The sequence below is a fragment of the Procambarus clarkii genome, chromosome 2 (genome assembly GCF_040958095.1).
Source record: "Procambarus clarkii isolate CNS0578487 chromosome 2, FALCON_Pclarkii_2.0, whole genome shotgun sequence".
NCBI classification, from domain to species: Eukaryota; Metazoa; Arthropoda; class Malacostraca; order Decapoda; family Cambaridae; genus Procambarus; species Procambarus clarkii.
In genome coordinates, this window is record NC_091151.1 from 41,397,087 (window position 1) to 41,411,354 (window position 14,268).

Here is a 14,268-nt window from a genome sequence, read left to right on the forward strand (position 1 = left end):
ATGATCACCCTGAATTTTAGTATGTTTGTAAATTTTAAGCACAGTATTTTTCAAATTTAAGTATGTAAAGACCTGAGTGTAATCATCCTATTGTCTTTCTAAAAGCTCCATAGTCTTTTGAATCAACTTTATTAAATGAGTCTTTGAAAATTTGAAAGGGTAGCAGTTTAGCAGATATTATGCTGCGATACTGCTTTACATTTCAAGAAAAGTGTAAGCTTTACGGCAAATAGTTAGTTGGATTATAAAGTTAATTTAGTGTCTGGGGTGATCCTTTCAGGTCTTTTAGTAAAAATTCTAATACAATAGAGATCTGATATTTCAGATGGGATAGGCTAAGGAGAATGTTAATTACATTATGATATTGGTTATTAAAAAATACATCTCTGATGCCAGTGGAATATTTGGGGTTATCATAAACCAATGTATTTTGCATTATAACATTGTTTAACTGCATTCGAATTAGAGTTAGAAATTTGCTTTTATTTTCTACTTGGCTGATCTAGTTGTGTGAATAGTTTTCTGGATGTTGAATTCTGTTTTATTGATGGTCACTGCATATTGAAGTTGATGGAAGTGCTTCAGTATGTGACATTGTGCAATAATGCTGAAAAGGCTGCCCAAATGCACTCATAGCAAGAAGCAGCCATTGTATAGCTAGAGAGGTTTGACAAATGAATTTGTGTTGTGGAAGCCTTAAGCTCTGAGAATTCAACAACAGCTTGACTTTGGGTCAGTTTTCATTACTTCTCTCTGGATATATAATGGGCAGGGGAAAATATCCATACTGTATTGATGTTTGTGTAATGTGCGTGTTCCATAACCAATATTTCCTTAGTTCATTGTGTCGGTGTCATTTTCTTTTGTTTAAACAAATTTTCACTGTGCAGAGCATTTAGTTTATTTGTAATAACCTAAGACATAAGGAACAAAACTTTGCATATAAGAACCATACCCATAGGTGTGTGTAGTCTACATAAATAATTTGCTTTACGATTTCTCTGTGTGCTTCTTATCAATATCTCTTAAATAGTACATGTTGGGATTAATATTTGTTGTATGAATATGAAAGAGCTTTCTCCATAATTAATAGTCCAGAAATGTTATCTCTAGGCTGGAAATACTTTAATTGACATTAATAAGTACTCCTTCCACTGCTGTACTCTTGTTTGCATAATACTGTCAGTATTATAAGAATAATGGGAATATTTCTTACTTTTGTACTGGTCAGGGACAGTATGAGAGACTGTATATTTTTATCGCAGATTTTATTGCGCTTGATTCTTTTCCAGTGCCAGAGTTGATGTTGTAGATTGCTTTACTCATTGTATTTTATTTCATTATTAATAAATGTATAAATTTTTTCCTCAGAGTATATATGTATATGCTCTATTTAATGGCCATTCATTGTCAACAGTTGTAGATGAGCTAGAAGCATCTGGTTTAAGCAACGGATCAACTGGGCAACTGTCTGTAGCTGGGTTGGTTGGACTTCGGGAGGTAGATAATAAAACGCTGGAAAAACTGTCTGAACGCAGCTATCACAAAGATTACATGCGTCTTGGTCTTGGCAGTCTTGGAAGTAATGCCACTACAGTGCCACCAAGAACTAAATCTGAATTTAGAGTTACATCCTGCAATATCAGTTATCAGATATGCAGAAGGTTGGTACTATATTGTTATTCACTTGTAAAGCATAATTAAGAATAAATTGGAGGGGGGTTTTTGTCTGCCACTATTAACTGAATTGTCAGGAGAAGATGAGAAACTTAAGAATTTAAGTTTCTTAATTTAAGAATTTAACTGAATTTAACAGAATTTAACCTGTTGAGTAGTAGTTACCTAAATGTAATTGCCTAAGTGTTCCAGGACAAGAGCTATTGCTCATGGTGTCCCATCTTCCAAGGACTCTTTGGAACGGCTGACAGTTTTGTGATGTATGCATTGTACATTTAGATTATTGCGAGAAACTTAAGCAGGTTGAACACGGTGATTTTAATTTTGGCAAAATGGAGGAGCACGTGTTCTAATTCTGTATGTGAAAAAAATAAGAGAATAGCATTTCATTCATGGAAAGTATTTGATACATTTGAATCAAAGTACTTGATTCGAAAACTTTTTCCATGAATGAAAGTTAGTAAGTGAAAATTAGCATGAAATTAGTAAAGTTGTGGATGAAATAAGTAAAATTCTTACATTTGTTATCTCTCTTCGTACAGCTACCCAGCCCTACTCTCCGTGCCGTCCATTACTGGTGACGATAGTCTTCATCGGCTTGCTCGTTGCTACCGCCACAACCGTTTACCAGTCATCACTTGGCGACACCCTCGTACAAAAGCTTTACTTTTGAGAGGGGCTGGCTTTCATGGCATGGGTGTTAGGAGCATGCTCATAGGACCGTCAACAAACACAGGTATTGTGCAATATTTGTTCAGATGCAAGGCAGAATGCATTTTTGTATCAAAGTTCTAGACTTTATCGTAACTATCTTTTGTATGTCTTCAGTTAACGTTGATACTTTCACAATAAAGCAGAACAGTTAGGAAAATGAAAACAAATAAAGATTTACTTCAAATATGTACTGTAATCCATTTACAGCATGCACTTCAAACTAGGTAGCTAGTTAACTTTGGTTTCGTAAAGCAAATTTTTTTGTTCTTCCTAGGCATGTCTTTGAGTCCTCATTACTGTCTGGAGGCATCACAAATACAAAGAATCTATCGCTTATGAGAAAAATATCTTCCAGCCTTGATTTCGAGGTTTTTTTTTTATAGGTCTTTCTCCCCCAATTCATTAATCTTGGACTGACCTTAACTTGTTTATATAGTCATTTTCCATATCATAATTCACAAACCTCTTGAAATTACCATATTTCAAAACGTGGCAAAATAACTTGAAACAAATTTAGCCCCCTTTTTCTGCTGCTAATTAGAGTTTCTTTAAGACTAATTGCCTAGTGTTAAAGCTACACTACACACGTACACAAATCACTGGCCTTGTATTTCCATTCTAATCCTCCTTAGCTGTATTAGTAGAACAGAGATTCAATTCCTTAGCTTTGGTTTCCCCTCCATATTTTTACCATTTCCTTATTGTTTTCGGTATTGCTGTAAAGATCAGTGCCCTCGCTAAATTCATATATGCGTGCGAAGGTTATTTGTAGGTATGTATTCTGGTGAAGCGCTGGTTCTCGGGGAAAATGTTAATTAATCCACATGCCTTTCAAAACTGAATTAATTTCTGACATCTCTTTATCTTTACATAACATGTAAAAACAAAAAATTGCACTCAAATTTCATTGTTCATTGGTTGTCGTGGTTGAATATGTGTATAACATTAATATGGAACTGGCAGGGCTTAGTCATAATAAAATGTCTGGATATGAAAATGATTAGAGTAATTTTAGCATGTACAGTAATTATCTTTTTCAAGATTCATTAAAAAATGACAGTACTGAATGCTGTGTAAGGTGTATACATGCACACATAAGTAATACAGGGACTATATTAAAGGTTTATTTTAAAAATATATATATTTCCAGGCAATACTAGTGAAGTGTCACACTCAGTTGAACAAGAGAAATACTTAGCTTCAGTAGTTCAGTCAACACCCGTGTCAGTTCTCCGAGATGGTTCCTCGTGGCGACTTACAGATTCCACCCTCTCCATAAACTCCTTGGTGCTGGCAGCAGGGGGCCCAACCTTAGAAGTTCCCCCATATCATCCTACTTACCCTACACTCACACCTGAAGTTTGCAGGAAAACAAACCCCCTTTCGAAGGCCATGAACACGTTACGGTAAGTTATCTGAAAGGTGTGGTGACAAAATCGTGGAGACATACGGACATGTTTAACCCTCTGAGATATTTGTGTGGACTCATCCATACATGCTCGAGTAGTACCGCCATAACACTCCTGCTTCTCTTCTCAACACGACAGAGTAAGTGTGTACTATTAGACTTCTAACAATAACTAATGTTACCTGAATTACAAAAACTGCATATTCATGTGATGCCACTCATTTAAATAATCTTTTATCTCTGCGAGAATGTTTTATTTTCTTCTATGTGGTGAGTGGCATCACAGTCGTGTAATGCAGAATTTGAAGATCGTCCAGCCTTGCATAACTAGTTAGTCTTTAGCAATCAAGGGTAAATCTATCAGGCATTTCCAGTAAATATCACTTAAGAGCCATGTTAGATTAACAGGTACAGTACATGGCTCATAAGTGAATTATAGCCATTACAAAATTCATTATAGCTTTGCCCTTAATTGTAAAGCTGAAAGCGAGTTGTGACAGTATACAGCAGTGCAATGCTACTTGATACTTTTGCAATTGTAAAGAGCATGGTGCATGAAGGTAGTATTTTTTTTGTTTTGTTTTTGTAATTATAATTTTCAGTTTTGCAAGTTGTGCAGTGGAATTAAAGCTTGTAAGTGTCTTTGCTTCAGTGTAATATAATATACTTATCCATTGCTTGTTTATATACTTATATACATATTAAATTTAGCACGTTTACTAATTTTGACCTGTACTGTACACAGTCTTACAGACTAACCTGATTGTAGAGCACTGACTGAGTATTGGCTTTTATCTGACTTGTTCCTCAAGCTCTCAGTGATGTGACAAATCATCCTCTTCACATGCTTGCTCTTCCTTAAATTTGATCTCATTTACTATCCCTGAATTCAACTTACCAGCTGTCATCTACATATTGTGTGAAGCAAAGAATTTTGCCAGAATTCAATTTACATCTGATTGCAGTGCAACTGGAAATTGCCTTGCATTTGTTTTCCATTCTTGCTGTTGATGGATCACTTAAGAATAGGGTTCTGTAACGTTATCTTCACTTGTGTGTTTCATGACTTCAATACGTGGTGTAAAGGTGAAAAGTATATAGTACTGTACTTATGTGTCGGTAAAATCTATTTCTATGTTTTGCTTATTCAGTTCAGAGACATAATTTTCTAGAATGTCATAAAGGAAGAATATAAAATTTCGGTTGATATTTAAGTTGCAGCATCAGGGGGAGCCGCCAAACTCATTATGAACAGTATCAGGTTCATAACTTGCATGCCATATTTTAAGTTGTAACATCTTTGGATTCAGTATGACCTTTTTGTAACGATTGCTGCTAAACGACACTACTAACTCAGATTTGTACAGTTCACTAACCTAATAGCATGCACTCTGTATTAGTTTGGCATTAGCATGAATATTATGAGGTAAACGTTTTCTGTAGAACCTTGCATAGTGATTGCATTTGTGCTTGTTTTGTTTGGCATTGTTCTTTGCAAATGCTTTTTGGTGTTTGCTCCTAGACTGATATAGAAATATTATTTATGTAACATTATACAAAAGTTTAGTTGTGTAATAAAGAGTTTACTTGATGAATTTGCACCAACTGTGCAGTTTAAAGATAAGCTTTAATTTGTAGTTTTGTGTTAAACAGAATTTACATTTGTATATTCTTTAAAGCAAGGTTTTGCAGAATATTTTTATCACTAGCTCAGGTCATCATTCTTTTGCACTACTGCCAATGTTTCACATTAATAGTGACTGCTTGAACTTTTTTTTTTTTCATAAACATATTCTAGCATAAAACCACTTAAAGAGCATTAATATTTAGGAGTGACTTGGTTCATCACAAACTACGTTATTTTTTTTTACCCATTTTAACTTTCAAGCAATTACTAAAATATCGGCTTTGCCGTTCTTCTTTAGTGTTGTCAGTGGAGCTTCTATGTTTTTTCCCAATTCTTTGACGTTTAGGGCTTATACCAAAAGACATTGTACTTGTGTACTCATACACTTACAAAACACAAGCATATTAGTAACACAAGAAACTATTTCCTTTATTTTAGTAAAAGGGCAAACAGTGATACTGTACAAGGAAAACTGTGCTTAGGGACGTCATTAATGGGGTCCTACAAGGCTCTGTACTCGCCTTGCTCTTGTTCCCAATTCATGTAGATGACTTGCCAGAAAGTACGAGTAATAGCATAATCATTTCCAGATAATTACAGGCTACATTGAAAATTTAGTTAATTTTGAAAAATAAAATAATGCAGGGGAATTCTGAATAACAATCCCATCAGTGTGGACAACTGCCACTTATGGAAAGTGATATATGGGAAACCACCTTACCTTGAGGTTACCTTAAGGTGCTTCTGGGGCTTAGGGTCCCCGCAGCCCGGTCGTCGACCCAGGCCTCCTGGACTGGTTGCTGGACTGGTCAACCAGGCTGTTGGACGCGGCTGCTCGCAGCCTGATGAACGAATCACAGCGTGGTTGATCGGGTATCCTTTGGAGGTGCTTATCCAGTTCTTAAACACTGTGAGGGGTCGGCCAGTTATGCCCCTTATGTGTAGTGGAAGCATGTTGAACAGTCTCAGGTCTCTGATGTTGATAGTTCTCTCTCAGAGTACCTGTTGCACCTCTGCTTTTCAACTGGGGTATTCTGCACATCCTGCCATGCCTCCTGGTCTCATGTGATGTTATTTCTGTATGCAGGTTTGGGACTAGTTCCTCTAATATTTTCCACGAATAAATTATTATGTATCTCCCGCCTGCGCTCAGGAGAATACAGATTTAGGCTCTTTAGTCAGTCCCAGTAGTTTAGATGTTTTAATGAGTGGATTTTAGTAGTAAAGGATCTCTGCATGCTCTCCAGGTCAGCAATTTCTCCTGTAGCACATGAGCTGGAACTTATCTTCGTTAAGCACCATATTATTTTCTGTAGTCCATAGAAAGACCTGATTTATGTCTGATTGGAGGTTTACCGTGTCCTCTCTGTTGTCTACTCTCATGAAAATCCTATTGTCATCTGCAAAGGATAATATAGTACCTGTCTGTGTCCGATATGAGGATGAGAAAAAGTACCGGAGCAAGCACAGTACCCTGGGGGACTGAGCTTTTCACGGTTGATGGACTGGGTTTTATTTTATTGACTATTACACATTGGGTTTTGTTAGTCAGGAAATTGTAAATCCATCTGCCTATTTTTCCGGTAATTCCTTTTGAACGCATTTTATGTGCAATAACACCATGGTCACATTTGTCAAAGGCTTTTGCAAAATTTGTGTAAATTACATCAGCAGTTTGTTTGTCTTCCATGGCATCTAATGCCATGTCATAGTGGTTTAGCAACTGTGACAGGCAAGAGCACCCTGTTCTGAAACCATGTTGTCCAGGGTTATGGAAATGCTGTGATTCCATGTATTTTGTGATCTTACTTCTTAGCACTCTCAAAGATTTTTATGATGTGCGATGTTAGTGCTATCGGTCTGTAATTTTTTGCCTCTGCCTTATTACCTCCTTTATGGAGTGGTGCTATCTCTGCTGTTTTTAGTATGTCAGGGATAACGCCAGTATCTAGGCTTTGTCTCCAAAGATTGTGAAGGGCCTGCGATAGTAGTTTTTTACAGTTTTCGATGAATATGGAGTTCCAAGAATCAGGGCCTGGTGCAGAGTGCATAGGCATACTGTTTATGGCTTCTTCAAAATCCAATGGGGATAGGGTGACATCTGATTTATGTTTTGATGTTGGTATCATAACCATGAAAAATTCATTTGGGTTTTCAATCTTTAGTGTGGTTAGTCCTCGCTGAAAACAGTGTTGTACTGCTTCCTCAGTATCTCGCTCATTTCTTTGTTGTCATTAGTAAAAGTTTCATCTCCCTTTTGCAGGGGCCCGATACTAGATGTGGTTTTTTATCTTGATTTTGCATAGGAGTAAAAGTATTTCGGATTAGCCAGGCCATATTCAGCTCACAACTCTTGGGGAAAGACTAAAAGAACTTGGGCAAGTATAGAGACCTTGAGTGATCTGGATTGTCACTACTGTGGCCAGTTTCAAAATTCCCTTCTAATAATTGTGTTGGGGAAGGGAATTATCAGGGGAAATTGCCAAGCTATTATGACTATATAGCACTTGGAAGAAGTTAGGATGAAAATTTGGGATGGGACAAGGTGGGGAAGGAATGGGGGCCATCCATTTGGACGGTCGGGGATTGAACACCAACCTGCACGAAGCAAGACCGTCGCTCTATTGTCCAGCCCCAGTGGTTGGGCCTAAATGGGTGGAGAAATATTTGAAATATTGTTCACAACATTATTTAATAACAACTTATCTAGAATATGTAGCTGTTGTATAGTCAACATCTCTCTAAAAAACATGTGCACAGATTAAACGGGAAGACTTGCAAAGACTAAATGTCTTGCAGGCTTTAATAAGTTGGTGGTGTAAGGAGAGGCTGGAGACACTAGATATGCCAAAACTAGTACAGGTACAGTACATTATACATAAAAATGCGATATGATCATGTACAAAATTATCACACAAATTAAATAAGAATTAATGGGGATTTTTTGTAAATCTCAACATTGTGAACAAAAGATTACATATGAAATTATGACACCTAAGGCCCCCCCCCCCCCCCTTTCCGCCACTAAAAAAAAAGTGCAAAAATTTTGTTTTGTAAATATTGATAGATGGATGAAATAAATTAATGAGTATTGTATACTAAAACCATTTGAAGCTTCAAAAATTTGTATGAAAAATATTTATATTGAAGATGACACACCAGGAGCTTCTCTAACATCGTGTAACTACACTTGGCCAAATTACACACACGCACGCACGCATGTACGCATGCACATGCCACTAAGTGGCTCCCAGAACTGAAGGACAAGAGCTATGAGGAGAGGGTAGAGGTATTAAAAATGCCAAAACTAGAAGATAGAAGTAAGAGGCGATATGATCACTATGTACAAGATAGTAACAGGAATCGATAAAATTGATAGGGAAGACTTCCTGAGACCTGGAACTTCAAGAACGAGAGGTCATAGATTTAAACTAACTAAACAAAGATGCAGAAGAAATCTAAGAAATTCACTTTGGTAAACAGAGTGGTAGATGGTTAGAAGAAGTTAGGTGAGGAGATGGTAGAGTCCAAACCGTCGGTACTTTCAAAGCGTCATATGACAGAGTGTTGGGAAGACGGGACACCACGAGCATAGCTCTTATCCTGTAACTGCACTTAGATAATTACATCCACACACACATTTAGGTAATTACACATACTTTCAGCGGGTAATTAGAAGTTAAACATAGCACTCCATTGCACTGCCTCCACTCACACCACAGTGCATATCACTCTCCACTTTTACCACAGTGCACATCACTCTCTACTCACACCACTGTACCTTGGTAGTCTGCTCCATGTTCATTTTCATGTTGTGTGTCTACTCAGTACTCATTCTCTTCCTAACTATTCATCAAACTTTTCATTTCTTCTATTTGTGCTTTTACTGCCTTGGCTGAATGAACCATAATGCACTGGGTAGTGTATTTCCAGTTTGTGTTTTCATCTCCTTGTTTATGCTCTTTAGGTCTTCACTTGTAGGTGTTTGTTTAAGCAGGCCTCATTCTTTCTTCATATTGTTGTTCTTCAGTGCAACTAGCCACTGTTTCATTATATGATACCTGTCCATACAGTCTGGTGTACAAAATGCATTGGCAGACTGTTTTGGTATCATTTCACCACTTAAAAGAAATTTAGATTTAAATGATAAGATTCTATTTGAGGCTAACCCTTAAGAAAGTGAAATTCCTAGAGGGAACAAGATATCAGAATTATAAAAGAAAAAAGATTGAGTAATAGAGCTTTCAGCTGTCATATCTTAAGAAGATTAGATTTTTCAAACATTGTTACGTGTGGGATTATGGTGGACCGTTGTTTAATTACAGTACTTCTAATAGAGGGTAAAGCGTTTGACTAATAATTTACATTTTTTAACTTAACCCGACCATGGAATACGTAGCTTTATTACAAAAATACCTCGGAAGTCACCCCATTGTTCTAGTATGACCATTTATGCTTAACCCTTGCACTGCTCACCTATTTTCGGCAAAAACGTCTTGGTGCAATTGACAAGGACATATTTTTGTTATTTTTACAAATGTTCAGGTAAATTTAATGTCAAAATGTTTCCAAAGTCAAATATTTCCATTTCAAAACACAAATAGTAATGAAAACATTAAAAAACATTAAAATATAGCCAAATTAAAAAACAAAAAGCACAACTCTCTGAGCGCCTAAAGGCGCTTTGCGCAGTGCAGTGGTTAAAACAGCTTTCTTTATTCAGGGATTTGTTTTTACCCCCTTACTGTGATTTGTTATTTATAGATGGAGTTAGTAGCACCCATTCATTAGAGCATCATCAAATAAGATGAAAATTGAAAGTTCAAACAAAAATCGGAAAGTAGTTTATCAAAATGTAATAGGAAATAAGTGCAAGTAATTCAAATATTTTTGTTTCGTGTAACTGGAAAGAAACTAAAGTATGTGGTAAAAAATTTGTTCATTTAAAAATGTAAAATTTTGGTTAAAGAAAGTGTTTATAGTCTGTGCTTGTCGTTATTTTTCAATGTTTTATTGTTTATTAAAAATATAACATTAATCCTTACTTTTATATGTGAAAGTTTGCAAAAGTGATTGAAAATTCAGCTGGCATTATATCGCATGACCTTCGAAAATGGCCATATAAATCTGATGGTTGCAACGAGGGTCGGTCGTAGGGTCAAGTGTGTCATTATTCATCGTCATTGTTTTATTGCCAACTCTTTAATTTCATCTGTATTTATATCTCTGGCTTTTCTTAAACTGTTATTTCCTCTTTGTAAATATTTTGGTGGTTATTTAAATTTCTAATGAGGATTGCATGATGTAAGGGATAATGCTCTGCAACTGCAGCTTTTGAGACTTGGGCTTAGTTCTGGAGATGGATTGGACTGTTAATCATAGAATTGGGCCATGCTTCACGGTGCACTTATGTGTCCCCCTTGCAAGATTGGTACCTGTTACCTCGATCATGGCAGCTTAATCTGTATATAGTTTGCCAGTTACAGTGTGCTACAAGGTCATCCATAATACAAATAATCTCTGGCTGAAGATATGTTTAATAAATGCAGTATAAACTGCCATGATTGAGGTAAGAAATACAGATCTCATAGTTAGACACACAAATGTTTCATGAATCATGGCCCAGGTCACATGCCACGTTAAGGCCTCAGTTTGATTAAATTAGTCATGCACGTAACAGTGTCGTACAGTGAACAGGTGCCACATCAATACAGTATTTTTAAAGTGATACCTAGATACAAGATACACTTAACATGAACAGCCAACTCCACAACCTGTGACTTTCTCTGTTGTCATACAGGGTATTTAAATTATTTCATAATTTTTTTATTTTTATTTTTAAGATTACCTTATGGCAAATTTCTGAAGCTGTGGCTATATTAGCTTTTGCTATTTTGCTTTTGCTTTCACAGAGGGTGGCCTAAAGACTCGAGGATTTAAGATAAATGCTCTGCTGTATGTATTTGTAAAGGATATTTCTGCTTTTCCCTATAAATGTGTACATTTCTGCACATACTTTTGTCTGTCTTAGACATCTTACTCTTCTCATAATCATCTGTTTTCCAAAAATCTATAGCAGCATGCCCTGCCACATTCTTCTCTTCTTACCTCACCTCCTCACATCCGGGCAGCCAGTCACTCAGTCAGGTCTCCAGGTGGCCTGCTGTTGTACGTACTGACCTTCCCCCCTGCCCGTTTTATCAGGACAAGCGGGGGCAAGGGTACTGGCAGGATGGGGCGGTGGGGCTCCATACGTGGGTCACGTCTGGGTGTCCTGTCCGGTGGTGGGGCTGGAGGGACCCTCGGGACCCTCCGCCACTACCCTACAACCACCACTGCCCTTCGTTCCAGCATCAGCACGGGGCCAAGACTCTCTGTTGATTCTTCTGACACTGGTTCTGAAGCAGTACAATCCTTCCACAAGGCTGCTCTCTATGTTTTTGGTGAAAAGACACAAATTAAGGTATGTTCATTAAAACTATCTTTTTTTCTAACACATTATTTTGATCAATGTAAATAATAAGCAGTTGTGTTTTTCTGAGTAAATAGTGGCATATATTATTTTTAATCCAAGCTGTGATCTTTACCTCATTTCAAATGTTAGTAATATATGATGTTTCATGTAGGAAGAGAAGTTTGATTTAAAATTAGTCTTCATTGTGTAAATTGTGAATCATATTTAATCATTTAAAGAACTGGTCAGGTGTAAATCTTTTCTCGAGAGCTTGCAATTATGAAATACTGTACTGAATATGAAAATATTTTTTCAATTTGAATTTCATTTGTCTTATCTGATATTTATCAGCTTACCTGTTTGCCATGTCTCAAGCTCTGACAAAATCAATTTTAAAAATAAAATTGTAATCCATTATTATGCTATTGACTAGAAAGGAGCATGAAATTTCATAGCATTTTCTTTATCAGTAATGTGATGATTTATACAGAGACTTTATTTATCTTTTCATGCATATAAGAATTAAGTTAAAATATTAAGCATTTGCAATTGAGGGGAATCTTGCTAATGATCTACACCATATTTGGCTAAGTACAAGGCGCTTGTAATTCTAAGACTCTGATTTTGTTTGGATATATTGCATGCAAAAATGCGTGGACCACCAATTCTAAGGTGCAATTTGAAATCGAGTCATTAAGTTAAACACTTTCCATCAATATTATATTTGTGGGAAACTATTTTAACTCGTTAACAAACTGACACCCATGAAATTAGTGCAACAAAGTTTTGGACCATCCTGGACAATTATTAGTTATGGCTTAAAAAGGGTCTAGAACAGGCTGAAATAACATCACTTTCATATTTCACGTGTGTGGGTGAACCTACTTGTGTTCAGCCACGTTATTGTGGCTATTTCTTTGAATGGTTTAATAGTTTTTATTATATATAAGCATACAGAGTTTCATGGTAAATTAAAGTTTATGAAATAGTATAATAAAAAAGGAATAAAAGTTTATTACGTGTACAGTATTGTCAAACTTAATGTACTCTTTTTACCTATGCTTTATGTGAGCGTGGTGGTGGTGGTGGTGGAGACCCGTAGTGGTAATGTTTTGATGGTAGGCAGAGATACCTAGTGAGAGATGGAGGAAGAGTTGATGTTGAGAATTTTCGTTACACATATCTTAGCTTTCTACTTTATGAAGTTAATTTTTTTTGTTTTTAAGTGCGCACTAAAGTACTTGGGTAAATATGGTATAGTCTGAATGATAAATTGATTCAGTAGTACACTCAAATACCAGATAGTGAGGTATCAATTTACTAATACAATTTTATAGGCTTCCTTATTCTGAGCCTTATTGTTTTAGTTTATAAGCAAGATGTTTATTCAATTGGCTTCTAATAATTTATTGTCTATTGTCTGGTAAGATAAGAAAAGTGTTAAGACATTCAAAGTATCGCCCACCTGTCTTAAACTGTTAAATATACAGTGCATTATCACTTTAATTTGTTATTTAAGTTGTTGTATACAGCAACAAAGTGCAGTAAATTATACCCCCGTGGTCTACTAGGGCATCAAGACGGATGCTTACCATAAAACTGAGTTCATCCCAGTAGACTTCACCGAGGTACGACAGATCAAATCTTCATTTAAGAAGTTGATGAGAGCCTGCATACCTTCTTCCCCAACTGCTGAGCAAGAACAGTCCTTTTTCAGGTAAAATTTTGATCCATTTGACTTCAACAATATCTGATGAACTCAAAAGGATAGGAACAAGGCAGGGAAGTTGATTTGGGCTATTTCTTCTGATTGTTTTCCATTTTTTCATACTGTTCATGAAGGTTTCTTGGGTAGAATGGGAATGTGATGTGCTTTACAAAGAATATGATGAACTTTAGGAGGGGTATGATAACCTTTAGAAGGGATATGATAAGCTTTAGGAGGGATACATTAAGCTTTAGGGGGTATGATAAATTTTAGGGGAGATATGATAACCTGTAGGGGGATATGATAACCTGTAGGGGGATATGATAACCTGTAGGGGATATGATAACATGCATGGGAATATGATAAGCTTTAAGGGGATATGATAGGCATTAGGGGGATATGATAAACTTTAGGGGAATGTGATATACTTTATAGAGAATAAGATATACTTTAGGCTTAATGCCAAACATTGGAACTATCAATTGGCATAGTTTGGAAGTTGGGTGGGGGAGGTTATTGAAACAAGGCCAATCACTGGCACTAATATGTTAGTGTAATTGGATTGGCAGGGACATATTTAGCCGAAAGTCAAACACCGGAACTACTGTGATGTCCAATAGTGCAGCTGGTACAGGGAGTGGGTGGGATTTTATGCCTAAGGCCAAGCAGTGGTATTACCA

At 36.5% G+C, this 14,268-nt stretch overlaps 1 protein-coding gene across 6 annotated transcripts in view; it reads left to right on the plus strand.

Moving 5' to 3' along the window:
- The window catches only part of Sbf (SET domain binding factor), an 84,960-nt gene that overhangs the window by 52,496 nt on the left and 18,196 nt on the right, over nucleotides 1-14,268 (plus strand). For 5 of the 6 annotated variants that reach the window (XR_011228526.1, XM_045748671.2, XM_069324849.1 and 2 more), the window contains 5 exons: nucleotides 1,418-1,664; nucleotides 2,220-2,413; nucleotides 3,542-3,797; nucleotides 11,631-11,889; nucleotides 13,452-13,597. Coding sequence is in view for 5 of the 6 variants with exons in the window: in XM_045748671.2 (XP_045604627.1) it covers nucleotides 1,418-1,664; nucleotides 2,220-2,413; nucleotides 3,542-3,797; nucleotides 11,631-11,889; nucleotides 13,452-13,597 (1,102 nt within the window). In the remaining variant the exon portion in view is untranslated. The remainder of the gene's footprint in view (nucleotides 1-1,417; nucleotides 1,665-2,219; nucleotides 2,414-3,541; nucleotides 3,798-11,630; nucleotides 11,890-13,451; nucleotides 13,598-14,268) is intronic. The other variant, XM_069324858.1, reaches the window with a different exon arrangement.